Raw genomic sequence first — 15,650 nt, forward strand, 5'->3', positions numbered from 1 at the left:
CAGACCAAAACATCATCCAGAAAGCATCGGAACTGAGAAGTGGTCTGTGGTCTCCACCTGCAGAACCACTCCTTTATTGGGTGTGTCTTGCCAGTTGCCTATAATTTCCACCTGTTGTCTATTCCATTTGCACAACAGCAGGTGGAACTGATTGTCAATCAGTGTTGCTTCCTAAGTGGACAGTTCCATTTCACAGAAGTCTGGTTGACTTGGAGTTACATTACATTGTTTAGGTGTTCCCTTTATTTTTTGAGCAGTGTATTTCAGTGCTAGCTTGTGATAGTATGTTCCATCCATTCATTTTCCAAACCATTTAGTTCGAGTACGGGTCGCGGGGAAGCTGGAGCCCTTACCAGCAGTCTGTGGGCGAGAGGCAGGGTACACCCTAGAAAAGCCACCAGTTCATCACATGGCGCAGTTGTATGTTCTACATTAAATACATCCACCATTGCCATGTTTGCTGCTGTCTGAAACTCACAGACACTCAGCTCTGCCCTCTAGTGGATGTGTTTCCTAACAACCTTGCCAGTGTGAAGGGTATATTGGAGCATGTGGGGAGTCTACGTCATTTAAAACGGACGTACTTTTTAATCATATCCCGAACCCATATGAGTCATATTAAATTTGTTGTTATGTAAACTAATTTCTATGAACAAAACAATGAGAAAACTTTCTATTTCTTAAATAGACACTGACGTTGAGGTCTGATTAAATGTGTCAGGATTGCTCTGAGATTTAACATTTTATTGTCTCCAAAAAAACATAAAGCCACATGAAGTTTATCAACGGCCAGGCTATTTCCTGGATAGTTCCAGTTTCTGTTCTGATTGTTAACTAATTCACAGGTTCTGTTATTTCAGCAAAATAATGTTTTAAAGTCATGTAGCATCAGGCCAGCGCTCTACTCTACGGTTGGAATGGTACACCTGTAAGAATTTTAATTCATGTCTAATCAATCACTGTGAATATGAGGCATTTATCTGTTGCTAACACACCTTGACAGAGAGCTGAGAGACCTGGATTAGTCTCAGGTGGGATTTATGGTCCTCCTGGCTAACCATATTCTCATAATTCCATCATTATGAGCCTCCATTTGCAGATCTTGTAAGTTTATCTGTGAATCCTGAACAGCGCATATCTGCTTCTACAGCATTTGCATAAAATTTGTTTTCACATGAAGGATCCAACACCAAGATCTCTACAGCCCCTGTACATTACTCCAAAGATGGTTATCAACCTGTTTCCCATCATTTTGGCTCATCCAGCAGCTTTGCTGTCTTCCACCAGAATGTGGGTGTAGAAACCAGCTGGTCAGTGCGTGGGAAGCCTTGTTTACTGTTTCAGTGTGCTGGCACAGAACAACGTTGGGAATTTTCTTCAGTATCCTCTTAGGAACTCATAGCCAGCAGCTATCCTATATTCCAGTTAATCAGATTAAATTTGTAACTAATAAGCAGGTAGAGCTGTGAACATGTGTCATATGTTTAGGAATAATTAGATCTGGTCTAACACTGCAAGGTTCAGCTCTGCATTTGGTCTCAGAGATGTTCTTCATACTATGTTATGTTAGCATATATAAGCATCAGAGCTCTAGTTTTCATGTGAAAAGCCAGTCTTTTCCTGCTCTGCTGGGTAGTATGGAGGTCTGACTACCTTTATGGGAGTGGGTGGAACATGTAATGCAGAAAGCAAACAATGTGCCAGTTCACGGTTTTAAATTATTTAAAGAGCTGCTAATAACATTCAAATGTTCTATCACTTTAGATAACTGCATCTTGCTTCGATAGACAGCAGCTGGGAAAAGCAAAGGCTGGACGTTCCTGAGTCATTATGCAACAGATGAAACATAAATATATATATCTAGAAAGCAAGGGGTCACATTTTTCTCCTAACTAAGCTGCATGCAGCATCCTGGTTAATCAGCTGTTTGTTTTCACAGATCCTGATGGTGAGAAGCCTGAAGATTCAGACGAGCAGGACTATGTTTGGCAGTAGGACTGCCTGAGTGCTTCATGATGGGATATTGTAGGTCAGCAACGCAAATGATCTCCTCTAGAGCACAAGTCATTACAGCTCCAGCTTTAGATGCCACCGTTCTGCATCAGACTGCATCAGTCTGTTATCAAGCAATAAAGTCAAAGTAAAAGATAAAACATTATGAAGGCTGCCAGCCAATTAAGGTGGAAAGTTTAAAGGTATTCCTTCACATTAAACCTAATTCATGATTTGGCTGTGATTCTGTAGTCTGGTTCAGGCAGACGCAACCCAAGTGTCTACCTAAGGCTGTCCTTCTGTTTTATGGAGGTCTTGCATAACTCAACAACTGGGGAGCAGTCTGGAGGCAAAGTACATCATCAGCCAGATTCTCCTCAGCGAGGCCCACAGCCTAAATCTCCCTCCCAGCCCCATCAACGGCAGCAAACTGATTCTTTAAAACCTCATGGTGCACCACAGCAGCCCAAACAGTCCAGAAGACATAACCCCCAACGCAAACGCCTCAGGCACCAGCGGCAGAGTATAGACTCTGATACAGCACTGGAACATCAAGGGGAGGCATCAGGAGCAAAAGAACCATCCTCAGTCGACATCTCAAGCCAAGCAGAACCCAAAGCCCAGGAGGATAACCCCAAACAGAAGCGCGAACGAAAGCCTACAAGACCAGGCAAATATGTTTGCACTTACTGTGGCCGGCCTTGTGCAAAGCCTAGTGTCCTTCAGAAACACATCCGGTCCCACACAGGTGAAAGACCATATCCCTGCGCCCCATGCGGCTTCTCTTTTAAGACCAAGAGTAACCTGTACAAACACCGCAAGTCCCATACCCACAGGGTGAAGGCAGGGCTGTCACTTGTAGAGCCAAAATCTTTAGAGGAGCAAGTCACCGAGTCAGAAGATGAAACCAGACAGTTGTCATCAGATAGACAGAGTAGTTTCACCTCAATGAAGAGCCATGAAAAGGTCAAGGATTGCTCTACAGAAAGCAGTGACTCCTACACAGTGAAGAAGAGACTGGCCCTGCGTCTGAGTCGAGGAAAGCATCCTCCTCAAGATTTGTCTGATGAAAAGACCTCATTTCTAATGTTAGATAGTCGAGGTAGTACAGAATCAGGCTATTTCTCCCGCTCTGAAAGTACAGAGCAGTCACAAGACAGCCCCCCGAACACAAGTGCCAAAAGCTACGCAGAGATCATCCTCGGTAAATATGGACGTCTCGGACACCTACACAGGATGTCTCGTCATCATAACCAACATTCTTCTGGTCAGGAGGAGAAAAATATCTCTTTCACTGTTCCCAAGAAACAGGTCATTGACCATATCACCAAACTCATCACAATCAATGAGGCAGTGGTGGACACCAGTAAGATCGACAGTGTAAAACCTAGAAGATTCTCACTGTCCAGAAAGAACAGCTCAGAGTCTCAGAAAGGTTCAAATACAAAAGAAGTGCTTATCCATACCCCTAAAGCTGGAGATCTGGGCTACAAAAGCACCGGCTCCATTAGCATGGGTGTTCCGTGTGAAAAATTCTACCATCCTCCTGTAAATGTGGAGCAATCAGCGGGCCCAATCCCCACTGGGCCTCTGATTAGGAGTCAGTCTCTGCCCTCTGCAGGAAGCTCGTTCGATGCCTCTGATGGCGGTCTATGCAAATTCCGCCTAAGTCAATCTTTTGATGAACAACAACCTTCAGAAATGCAGACTTCCCGTCGTCATGGAACACTAAGAAGGCAGTCAGCGATAGAAATCCCACTTGGTTCTGAGCTTACAAAGGAAGAGCAAGAGGTTTTGCATTCATTTTGCCCTGACAGGGTAACCATTCTCCCTAACCTCACTAAATCTCTACCACAGCCATACAATTGTGAGGCCTGCGGAACTGGATGCAAGGACTGGGAAGGTTACAAGAAACACAAGCAAAGCCTTTGCTTTGCACATCTGCCCAAAAATGAGGTAGTAGTTAGTCAAATGGAGTGCTCCCAGCGAAGTAACCTCACAGCCCGAGCAGGAACTTCAGCCATCCGCAAGAGAAGGAAAGAAGAGAGCTTTGAATTTGATGACCCCTCCTCTCCTCCATTACCTATCTCGACCATCTCATCTGGACAGTGTCAGGACAAAACCGACGGATCTCAGGAGTGTCCCAGAAGGCCTGCACCGCAAACCTGTTCAGTGATTCAACACACAAGTTTGTTTGAAAAACAAGAGTCTATATGTCCTGAGAATCAAAGCCTGGAGGCATCTAAGAGCCCTCCACCTCATGAAGACTATCTGCTGGTGTCCAACAAACAGCCCCAACATCAACTGACAAAGCTTCCAGCTCAAAAGCTGCTTTGCCAAAACAGTGTACAGGTTCCAGAAATAATGGTCACAGAGGATTTCAGTGTTAGCCCAGAAACCTCGGTAGACCCATCCTCCATGACAAAGAGTTCAGAGAAACCTGATGAATTTCAGTGGCCACAGAGGAGTCCATCTCTGGCACAGCTTCCTATTGAAAAGCTTCCACCAAAGAAGAAGCGCTTGCGTCTGGCTGAGGCTGCCCAGTCCTCAGGCGAATCCAGTTTTGACTCTGTCTCCCTGCCTCGCAGCCCTAGTCAGGATAGTATTGCATCATATGCATCCAGTCGCTCCACGTCCTTTGATGAACCAAACAGACCAGACATGGAGGTCACAACATCAACCCCGCTGAGACGATCCAGAGCTCCCCATATGTTAACTGTGCCAGGAGAGCACCAGCACAGAGAGATGAGGCGCTCAGCATCTGAGCAAGCTCCTCATGACTCACAACAAGGGCTCCCAATGACTGATACCCGCAGTAAATCTTTTGATTACAGCTCTTTGTCCCCTGAACGCTCTGCCGTTGGCTGGAAGGAAAGAAGAAAATGTCTTCTCATGAGACACGCAGCAATCAGGGATAAAGATGAGGAGGAGGATCAATGTTCGTCCCTGAGACAAAGTCCTGAGCATGTCAGTCCCAGAAGGTCTAGTCCATCTTCATCCCCTTCAACAGCAGGGAGACTCCTGGTTGGTTCAGCAGAATCTCAGGCCAAAGGCACTTTCTTTCATGGGAAATTTAGTCAAAACGTTCAGTTAATAGATCCAGTTACCCACAATCCTTCTGTAGGGGTAAAATGTGAGGCCCCTGACGTCCACACACCTCAACCCAATCCTACATATAGACCATCAGGGGCAGCTAGAGCCCACTACCTCCCCATGTCCACAGGACTAAAATTAGAGATTCCCTCAAGATGTGACAATTATTTAGAAGATCCCATCCAGCAGTCCATCCCTTACATCACCTTCAGCATGGAAATACTTACCCCCTCAACATGTCCACCAGTAGCAGTGCGTCTCCAGGCAGATACCCTCACCCCAGGCTGTGCCATATATACCACATTGTCTCAGTCCACGTCCCCCATGCCCCAGGAGGTGCTTGATGCTGTCTCACCCATTACAACCACACCCACAGCTGAGTACAGTAACCACAGGAGCATGAGTCCAGATCTCCGTCCGTTGTTTGATGATGGCCTGAGGTCCTCCAGTTCCAGCAACAAGCGCATGCTTTCCCCCTCCAACAGCATAGAGCTCCATCCAGAGTCGCAGCAGCAGAAACGAGTGAAAGAAGAAGAGGAGGAGGAAGAAGCCAGATGTCCTGACATGTCAACAGTGGTGAAATGTGAGAATCAGCCATGTTTCCCAGCTTCTCCAGTCTCATTCCCCAGCCTGCTGTCCAGCACCTGCAACAGCTGGTGCTACCTGAACTACATCAAACCAAATCCCTCGGCTCTGGATGAACAGAAGCCATCCGTGTACTCATCCTGGTCAACCAGCAGCTACGACCCCAACCCACCTGGACTCTCCAGCAAGGCAGTGCTCTCCCTGCTACACTGCAAGCAGAGGCTCAGTTCCTCCATTTACACCACATCCCCCATGTCGCTCCGGACTACCGAGTGCATGGAGCAAGGGGATGGCAAGACACCCTGCTCCAGTGAGGTGAGTCCACTGCTAACACCCAGCTCTTAGTCTCTTACATCATGGAAGAACTACTGGGAAACCAGACTGATAAGGAAGTCAGGAATTCTGAAATGGGTTTACAAAAGGTGTGCTCTAACATCTAAATGTCTATAAACATCTCTAACAGATGCATTGAAACAAGAACTCCCAGTTTTTTTCTTCCTGGGCGTGTTGGAGCAGAGCTGGTAATTTTGCCCCTTTCGATCGAGCTTAGGTCTGCAGCAGCCCGACCCACATCCGACACCAGGAGGAGAAGGAGAAAGGACCGCTCCCCACTGACGGATCCTATACAAGAAGTGAGGAGGAAGAAGAGAAGAAGGAGGAGTTCAGAGCTTTCTCCAGGATTAAACCATCTAATGAGAGGAGGTGAGTGTGACAGCGAACTAGCTTAGCATGTGACAGCGAACTAGCTTAGCATGTGACAGCAAGCTAGCTTAGCATGTGACAGCGAACTAGCTTAGCATGTGACAGCGAACTAGCTTAGTATGTGACAGCTAACTAGCTTAGCATGATAGTTTGATGAGTGTTAAATAGTGATGAAGCTCATGTCCTGAAAGTTTGTCTCAGTCGTGGAAATTTCTGTCTGTCCACCAAGTGGGAGAGAGCAGGTCTGGTTGTCTGCTCCTTCATCGGGACCTTCTGGTACCGGCTCGTCCTCTTCATCGAGACCTTCTGGTACCGGCTCGTCCTCTTCATCGGGACCTTCCGGTACCGGCTCGTCCTCTTCATCGGGACCTTCCGGTACCGGCTCCAGCAAGTCATCCTCGCTGCCTCCCAGCCTGTTCAGTCTGTCTGAGTTGCAGAAAGACCAGAAGGCCTCGCTTAGGGACCATCTGTGTTCTGGGAGGGGTGGACCAGTATCGTACTAACACTGGACAAATACAGGATTTAAAGCTGCTTCCAGGTGGCTGCGGATCCTGTTCCCGACATCTTCCTGCTTCCTTCACCTGACTGTCACCTCTTCTGTCCAACAGATCAAACACAAAGCATGATGCTGCACATGAGGAAGATGAGGAGGACTGCCGATGCGAAGATTCGAGGGTCCTCAGTGAGAATGGTTCTGAGCTGTCCACAGAGTCCCCACCGTGGAGCTGCAGTCGTTGTGAAAAGACTTGTGCAGGTAGGACAGCAGGCTCCTCTGTTTCACACGCTGAGCTGAGCCTGAGATCCCTGACAACCGGCCCACTCAGAGGACCTGCATGGCGCTGCGCCGTGTTGTGTTCATGCGGCCCAGAACCGCATCTGCTGCCTGGCTAGCAACGCTAGCTAACCAGAGCTAATATCCTCACGGCAGTGTGACAGCGTCCGGTAGCCGTTTCCATGGTGACATTCCACACAGGTCACCAGACAGCACACCTAGACGTTCAGGGTGACACAGCTGGAGACCTTCATCCAATCAGGGAGGAGCCTGACATCATCATCTCTGATCAAAGCAGAACCAAATCAACGTTGGAGTCCAGAAACGTCTCCAAGATGGACATGAAGTCGCGTTTGACCTGAAAACCCTGGAGCACATCAGTTTCCTCCTGCAGATGATAAGCTAGTTTGACATGTCCTGTTTGTTCTGATCTGCTGATCAGGATCTTCTGTCTGTTCCAGGAGCCTCTGAGGACGGACCGGGACCAGATCAGCGTGATGATGGTCCCAGTTCTGTTCAGGATCAGATGGATGACGACGGCGGCCCCGCAGCGTCCGGCGGTGATGAAACTCGTCCGCACGGCAGCTCGTCGCTCCCGGTAACCTCCCAGCAGATCCCAGCCGGCGCCAGGAGGGCCAGATTTGCCCGCAGACCCCTCAACGTCTCAGAGTCCTCCGGAGAGCCTCCTCTGTGTTCTCCATCTCCTAACCAGTCCTACAGGTCCCTTCTGTCCCCAGCTTCACCGCGCCCCTCCTCCGCAGACCCCCCAGTTCCAGGCCTGTCCTCTGGAGGCTGTCCCCCCAGTCCCCGTCTGCTGGACCAGATGTCCACAGCCAGACCGGAGTCCTCTGGAGGCTGTCCCCCCAGTCCCCGTCTGCTGGACCAGATGTCCACAGCCAGACCGGAGTCCTCTGGAGGCTGTCCCCCCAGTCCCCGTCTGCTGGACCAGATGTCCACAGCCAGACCGGAGTCCTCTGGAGGCTGTCCCCCCAGTCCCCGTCTGCTGGACCAGATGTCCACAGCCAGACCGGAGTCCTCTGGAGGCTGTCCCCCCAGTCCCCGTCTGCTGGACCAGATGTCCACAGCCAGACCGGAGTCCTCTGGAGGCTGTCCCCCCAGTCCCCGTCTGCTGGACCAGATGTCCACAGCCAGACCAGTGAGTCCTGAAGAAAACCACTGTTTTCCTCCCATTCAGGCTTGTTGTCGTTCAGACCGCCGCCTCGGTTCAGCGAGACCCGTCCGGCTCCGTTTAGATCCGCCTGTTGGTGCGCGCACACTAAAGCTGCAACTGTCCAGTACTTTTGCGATCGAGTACTCTAACGATTTTTTTTTATTATAATTTGTAAAACTCAACCAAAGTAAATCTATAAATGTATATTAGTAAAGCTGTTGCATGTGTTGTTACTACCTAATGCAGGAGGACTTGGTGCAGCCGACGTGTTTGTGCTCCACGTGTGGAGAAACAATCCTCAACCGGTCGCAAATTCCTGCCTTTTAAAAGATAAAAAGAAGAATTCCCGTAGAAAGAAGGAGTGACTTGTAAACATGTCCACAGTAAGAACTAGCCGATGTCTTGGTGGACGACACGCCTGTTAAAAGTCTGTCTGTTTAATCCGGAATAAAAGTTTGCTGCAGGAACAGAGGCTGCCTAAAACATGCGCTTTGACTCTGCGTGTGTGCAGGAGAGACAGATGAGGGACGGATTACCAGACGGTTAGCGTGCGTTAGCAGCCGACACCTCGCCATGCCTCGTCACTGCTGACTGATATCACAGGTCGTCTCTGTCCCTCCGGGTTGTCTCTGTCCATCCGGGTCGTCTCCGTCCCTCTGGGTCTTCTCCGTCCCTCCGGGTCGTCTCCGTCCCTCCGGGTCGTCTCCGTCCCTCTGGGTCGTCTCCGTCCCTCCGGGTCGTCCCTGTCCCTCCGGGTCGTCCCTGTCCCTCTGGGTCTTCTCCGTCCCTCCGGGTCGTCTCCGGGTCGTCTCCGTCCCTCCGGGTCGTCTCTGTCCCTCCGGGTCGTCTCCGTCCCTCCGGGTCGTCTCTGTCCCGTCCCTCCGGGTCGTCTCTGTCCCGTCCCTCCGGGTCGTCTCCGTCCCTCCGGGTCGTCTCCGTCCATCCGGGTCGTCTCCGTCCCTCCGGGTCGTCCCTGTCCCTCCGGGTCATCACCGTCCTTCCGGGTCGTCTCCGTCCATCCAGGTCGTCTCTGTCCTGTCCCTCCGGGTTGTCTCTGTCCCTCTGGGTCTTCTCCGTCCCTCCGGGTCGTCTCCGTCCATCCAGGTCGTCTCTGTCCTGTCCCTCTGGGTCTTCTCCGTCCCTCCGAGTCTTCTCCGTCCCTCCGGGTCGTCTCCGTCCATCCGGGTCGTCTCCGTCCCTCTGGGTCGTCTCCGTCCCTCCGGGTCGTCTCCGTCCATCCGGGTCGTCCCTGTCCCTCCGGGTCATCACCGTCCTTCCGGGTCGTCTCCGTCCATCCAGGTCGTCTCTGTCCTGTCCCTCCGGGTTGTCTCTGTCCCTCTGGGTCTTCTCCGTCCCTCCGGGTCGTCTCCGTCCCTTCAGGTCGTCTCTGTCCTGTCCCTCCAGGTTGTCTCTGTCCCTCTGGGTCTTCTCCGTCCCTCCGGGTCGTCTCCGGGTCGTCTCCGTCCCTCCGGGTCGTCTCTGTCCCTCCGGGTCGTCTCCGTCCCTCCGGGTCGTCTCTGTCCCGTCCCTCCGGGTCGTCTCTGTCCCGTCCCTCCGGGTCGTCTCCGTCCATCCGGGTCGTCTCCGTCCCTCCGGGTCGTCTCCGTCCCTCCGGGTCGTCCCTGTCCCTCCGGGTCATCACCGTCCTTCCGGGTCGTCTCCGTCCATCCAGGTCGTCTCTGTCCTGTCCCTCCGGGTTGTCTCTGTCCCTCTGGGTCTTCTCCGTCCCTCCGGGTCGTCTCCGTCCATCCAGGTCGTCTCTGTCCTGTCCCTCTGGGTCTTCTCCGTCCCTCCGAGTCTTCTCCGTCCCTCCGGGTCGTCTCCGTCCATCCGGGTCGTCTCCGTCCCTCTGGGTCGTCTCCGTCCCTCCGGGTCGTCTCCGTCCATCCGGGTCGTCCCTGTCCCTCCGGGTCATCACCGTCCTTCCGGGTCGTCTCCGTCCATCCAGGTCGTCTCTGTCCTGTCCCTCCGGGTTGTCTCTGTCCCTCTGGGTCTTCTCCGTCCCTCCGGGTCGTCTCCGTCCATCCAGGTCGTCTCTGTCCTGTCCCTCCGGGTTGTCTCTGTCCCTCTGGGTCTTCTCCGTCCCTCCGGGTCGTCTCCGTCCATCCGGGTCATCTCCGTCCCTCCGTGTCGTCTCCGTCCATCCGGGTCGTCTCCGTCCCTCCGGGTTGTCTCTGTCCCTCCGGGTCGTCCCTGTCCCTCCGGGTCATCACCGTCCTTCCGGGTCGTCTCCGTCCATCCAGGTCGTCTCTGTCCTGTCCCTCCGGGTCGTCTCTGTCCCTCCGGGTCGTCTCCGTCCCTCCGGGTCGTCTCTGTCCCGTCCCTCCGGGTCGTCTCTGTCCCGTCCCTCCGGGTTGTCTCTGTCCCTCTGGGTCTTCTCCGTCCCTCCGGGTCGTCTCCGTCCCTTCAGGTCGTCTCTGTCCTGTCCCTCCAGGTTGTCTCTGTCCCTCTGGGTCTTCTCCGTCCCTCCGGGTCGTCTCCGGGTCGTCTCCGTCGCTCCGGGTCGTCTCTGTCCCTCCGGGTCGTCTCCGTCCCTCCGGGTCGTCTCTGTCCCGTCCCTCCGGGTCGTCTCTGTCCCGTCCCTCCGGGTCGTCTCCGTCCATCCGGGTCGTCTCCGTCCCTCCGGGTCGTCCCTGTCCCTCCGGGTCATCACCGTCCTTCCGGGTCGTCTCCGTCCATCCAGGTCGTCTCTGTCCTGTCCCTCCGGGTTGTCTCTGTCCCTCTGGGTCTTCTCCGTCCCTCCGGGTCGTCTCCGTCCATCCAGGTCGTCTCTGTCCTGTCCCTCTGGGTCTTCTCCGTCCCTCCGAGTCTTCTCCGTCCCTCCGGGTCGTCTCCGTCCATCCGGGTCGTCTCCGTCCCTCTGGGTCGTCTCCGTCCCTCCGGGTCGTCTCCGTCCATCCGGGTCGTCCCTGTCCCTCCGGGTCATCACCGTCCTTCCGGGTCGTCTCCGTCCATCCAGGTCGTCTCTGTCCTGTCCCTCCGGGTTGTCTCTGTCCCTCTGGGTCTTCTCCGTCCCTCCGGGTCGTCTCCGTCCATCCAGGTCGTCTCTGTCCTGTCCCTCCGGGTTGTCTCTGTCCCTCTGGGTCTTCTCCGTCCCTCCGGGTCGTCTCCGTCCATCCGGGTCATCTCCGTCCCTCCGGGTCGTCTCCGTCCATCCGGGTCGTCTCCGTCCCTCCGGGTTGTCTCTGTCCCTCCGGGTCGTCCCTGTCCCTCCGGGTCATCACCGTCCTTCCGGGTCGTCTCCGTCCATCCAGGTCGTCTCTGTCCTGTCCCTCCGGGTTGTCTCTGTCCCTCTGGGTCGTCTCTGTCCTTTCCCTCTGGGTCGTCTCTGTCCTGTCCCTCTGGGTTGTCTCTGTCCCGTCCCTCTGGGTCGTCTCTGTCCTGTCCCTCTGAGTTGTCTCTGTCCCGTCCCTCTGGGTTGTCTCTGTCCTGTCCCTCTGGGTTGTCTCTGTCCCTCTGGGTTGTCTCTGTCCTGTCCCTCTGGGTTGTCTCTGTCCCGTCCCTCTGGGTTGTCTCTGTCCCGTCCCTCTGGGTTGTCTCTGTCCTGTCCCTCTGGGTCGTCTCTGTCCCGTCCCTCTGGGTCGTCTCTGTCCCGTCCCTCTGGGTTGTCTCTGTCCTTTCCCTCTGGGTTGTCTCTGTCCTGTCCCTCTGGGTCGTCTCTGTCCTGTCCCTCTGGGTTGTCTCTGTCTTGTCCCTCTGGGTCGTCTCTGTCTTGTCCCTCCGGGTCGTCTCCATCCTTCCGGGTCCTCTCCGTCCATCCAGGTCGTCTCCGTCCTTCCGGGTCGTGTCGGTCCCGTCCCTCCCGGTCGTCTCTGTACCTCTGGGTCGTCTCTGTCCTGTCCCTCCGGGTCGTCTCTGTCCCTCCGGGTTGTCTCTGTCCCTCCGGGTCGTCCCTGTCCCTCCGGGTCATCACCGTCCTTCCGGGTCGTCTCCGTCCATCCAGGTCGTCTCTGTCCTGTCCCTCCGGGTCGTCTCTGTCCCTCCGGGTCATCACCGTCCTTCCGGGTCGTCCCTGTCCCTCCGGGTCATCACCGTCCTTCCGGGTCGTCTCCGTCCATCCAGGTCGTCTCTGTCCTGTCCCTCCGGGTTGTCTCTGTCCCTCTGGGTCTTCTCCGTCCCTCCGGGTCGTCTCCGTCCATCCGGGTCATCTCCGTCCCTCCGGGTTGTCTCTGTCCCTCCGGGGTGTCTCTGTCCCTCCGGGTCGTCCCTGTCCCTCCGGGTCGTCCCTGTCCCTCCGGGTCATCACCGTCCTTCCGGGTCGTCCCTGTCCCTCCGGGTCATCACCGTCCTTCCGGGTCGTCTCCGTCCCTTCAGGTCGTCTCTGTCCTGTCCCTCCAAGTTGTCTCTGTCCCTCTGGGTCTTCTCCGTCCCTCCGGGTCGTCTCCGTCCCTCCGGGTCGTCTCTGTCCCTCCGGGTCGTCTCCGTCCCTCCGGGTCGTCTCTGTCCCGTCCCTCCGGGTCGTCTCCGTCCATCCGGGTCGTCCCTGTCCCTCTGGGTCATCACCGTCCTTCCGGGTCGTCTCCGTCCATCCAGGTCGTCTCTGTCCTGTCCCTCCGGGTTGTCTCTGTCCCTCTGGGTCTTCTCCGTCCCTCCGGGTCGTCTCCGTCCATCCGCGTCATCTCCGTCCCTCCGGGTCGTCTCCGTCCATCCGGGTCGTCTCCGTCCCTCCGGGTTGTCTCTGTCCCTCCGGGTCGTCCCTGTCCCTCCGGGTCATCACCGTCCTTCCGGGTCGTCTCCGTCCATCCAGGTCGTCTCTGTCCTGTCCCTCCGGGTTGTCTCTGTCCCTCTGGGTCGTCTCTGTCCTTTCCCTCTGGGTCGTCTCTGTCCTGTCCCTCTGGGTTGTCTCTGTCCCGTCCCTCTGGGTCGTCTCTGTCCTGTCCCTCTGGGTTGTCTCTGTCCCGTCCCTCTGGGTTGTCTCTGTCCTGTCCCTCTGGGTTGTCTCTGTCCCTCTGGGTTGTCTCTGTCCTGTCCCTCTGGGTTGTCTCTGTCCCGTCCCTCTGGGTTGTCTCTGTCCTGTCCCTCTGGGTTGTCTCTGTCCTGTCCCTCTGGGTTGTCTCTGTCCCGTCCCTCTGGGTTGTCTCTGTCCCGTCCCTCTGGGTTGTCTCTGTCCTTTCCCTCTGGGTTGTCTCTGTCCTGTCCCTCTGGGTCGTCTCTGTCCTGTCCCTCTGGGTTGTCTCTGTCTTGTCCCTCTGGGTCGTCTCTGTCTTGTCCCTCTGGGTCGTCTCCCTCCGGGTCGTCTCTGTCCCTCCGGGTCGTCTCCATCCTTCCGGGTCGTCTCCGTCCATCCAGGTCGTCTTCGTCCCTCCGGGTCGTCTCCGTCCTTCCGGGTCGTGTCGGTCCCGTCCCTCCCGGTCGTCTCTGTACCTCTGGGTCGTCTCTGTCCTGTCCCTCCGGGTCGTCTCTTTCCCGTCCCTCCCGGTCGTCTCTGTACCTCCGGGTCGTCTCTGTACCTCTGGGTCGTCTCTGTCCTGTCCCTCCGGGTCGTCTCTGTCCTGTCCCTCCGGGTCGTCTCTGTCCCTCCGGGTTGTCTCTGTCCCTCCGGGTCGTCCCTGTCCCTCCGGGTCATCACCGTCCTTCCGGGTCGTCTCCGTCCATCCAGGTCGTCTCTGTCCTGTCCCTCCGGGTTGTCTCTGTCCCTCTGGGTCTTCTCCGTCCCTCCGGGTCGTCTCCGTCCATCCGGGTCATCTCCGTCCCTCCGGGTTGTCTCTGTCCCTCCGGGGTGTCTCTGTCCCTCCGGGTCGTCCCTGTCCCTCCGGGTCATCACCGTCCTTCCGGGTCGTCCCTGTCCCTCCGGGTCATCACCGTCCTTCCGGGTCGTCTCCGTCCCTTCAGGTCGTCTCTGTCCTGTCCCTCCGGGTTGTCTCTGTCCCTCTGGGTCTTCTCCGTCCCTCCGGGTCGTCTCCGGGTCGTCTCCGTCCCTCCGGGTCGTCTCTGTCCCTCCGGGTCGTCTCCGTCCCTCCGGGTCGTCTCTGTCCCGTCCCTCCGGGTCGTCTCTGTCCCGTCCCTCCGGGTCGTCTCCGGGTCGTCTCTGGTGTTGTTTCTGGACTTTGACGTGTTCATCTCTGTTGTTGCAGCTCGGTCTGACCCACGTCACCCAGCAACCGTCCCGTCCTCGGGGGTCCGGCAACCTCCTGAGCCACCTTCCTCTGCACTCGCAGCAGCCCAGCAGGTCCTCAAGTCTCCTGATTCCCATCGGAGGGATCCACATGATCCAGCCCAGGTCTCTGGGCCGTCTGCACCGCCTGGCCAGCAGCCCGTCCGCCTCCAGTGGAAAGAGAAGGCTCGCCGTCCTGCCACTACAGGATGTCTTCAGAGAGGCGTCGCCCAGCCCTAAAAGTCCCGAAAAAATCGCAGCAGACGTCCCGTCAAACGGACGAGGTCGGGACGGGTTCTGCACCAGGCAACGGTCCAGTCCGGAGAAAAAACATCCAGATTCACCTGTTAGAGAGAGGCATGTTTACGTGGAGACCATCCAGGGTCCGAACCCGTCTCTGTCCTCCCAGACACCACTCTGATAGGACAGTTTGACGGGAAGCGCTAACAGACCAAGGACCGGGACCTCCTCCACGTCCCGGTTTACAGTCCAGACTCACAAGAGCGCCTGAGAACCGCTTCTGAATGACGCTGTTATGTAATTATATGAATAATAAATCTATATATAAGCACTATGTTAGATATGCAGTATGTTTTGTAAATCTTTTTTACCATCGTTTGATGTCATCAGTGTTTATTTATGTGCTATTATGCAAATTCTGTACTATATGCAAATCAGCTGGAATGAAAACAAGATTTAATCTGTTTCTTAATTAAATTCATCAACATCTCAGATATTAATACGCTGTGTTCATGTACTGTACGGACAATTTATCCCTCCATCAGTATTTAAAGTGCAATTTTCTGTCTGGATTGTGGTTTGAGACGTCATCTGTACAAGCTGTGATTCTTCCGGATTATTTAGCCGTGTTTGTGTTGAGGAGGCGGAGTTTCATTTCTAACTGATACAATCACTCGCCACTTTCCATCTTTGCCATTAAATGTCTCATTTTTACAGATTTATATTAAAACTGTGGGATGTGTCTTCATTGAAATGATCCTGTGTGCTGGATCAGCAGGTTGCAGCTGCATCCTGTAGCCAGCAGGAGGCAGTAGAAGCCGTCCTGACTCTACTTGGTAGGATGACGTCATGCTGGAAATCTTCAGCAGGATTTTGTCACGTCTCTGAATTATTATGTGTATAAGAGATTAAAAAAAAAAAAAAAAACTCTCAGAGGAGAAAAATTTAAAAGGGAAAATTATTTTTAGATTAGTTCCGTGATAATTTTTGTCTATTTATCG

The 15,650-nt window shown here is 54.5% G+C and overlaps 1 protein-coding gene across 1 annotated transcript; it reads left to right on the plus strand.

The window, feature by feature from the left end:
- Positions 1-2,298: 2,298 nt before the first annotated feature.
- Positions 2,299-14,830, plus strand: LOC306770031 (transcription factor HIVEP3-like; the record flags this gene model as incomplete). Its single annotated transcript, XM_079258800.1, has 6 exons — positions 2,299-5,985; positions 6,221-6,372; positions 6,981-7,126; positions 7,346-7,495; positions 7,606-8,300; positions 14,390-14,830. 6 exons carry the CDS (start codon positions 2,299-2,301, stop codon positions 14,828-14,830), a joined length of 5,271 nt encoding a protein of 1,756 aa, XP_079114926.1.
- Positions 14,831-15,650: the final 820 nt, after the last annotated feature.

The sequence above is a fragment of the Telmatherina bonti genome (genome assembly GCF_933228915.1).
Source record: "Telmatherina bonti genome assembly, chromosome: 19".
In the NCBI taxonomy this organism is placed as follows: Eukaryota; Metazoa; Chordata; class Actinopteri; order Atheriniformes; family Telmatherinidae; genus Telmatherina; species Telmatherina bonti.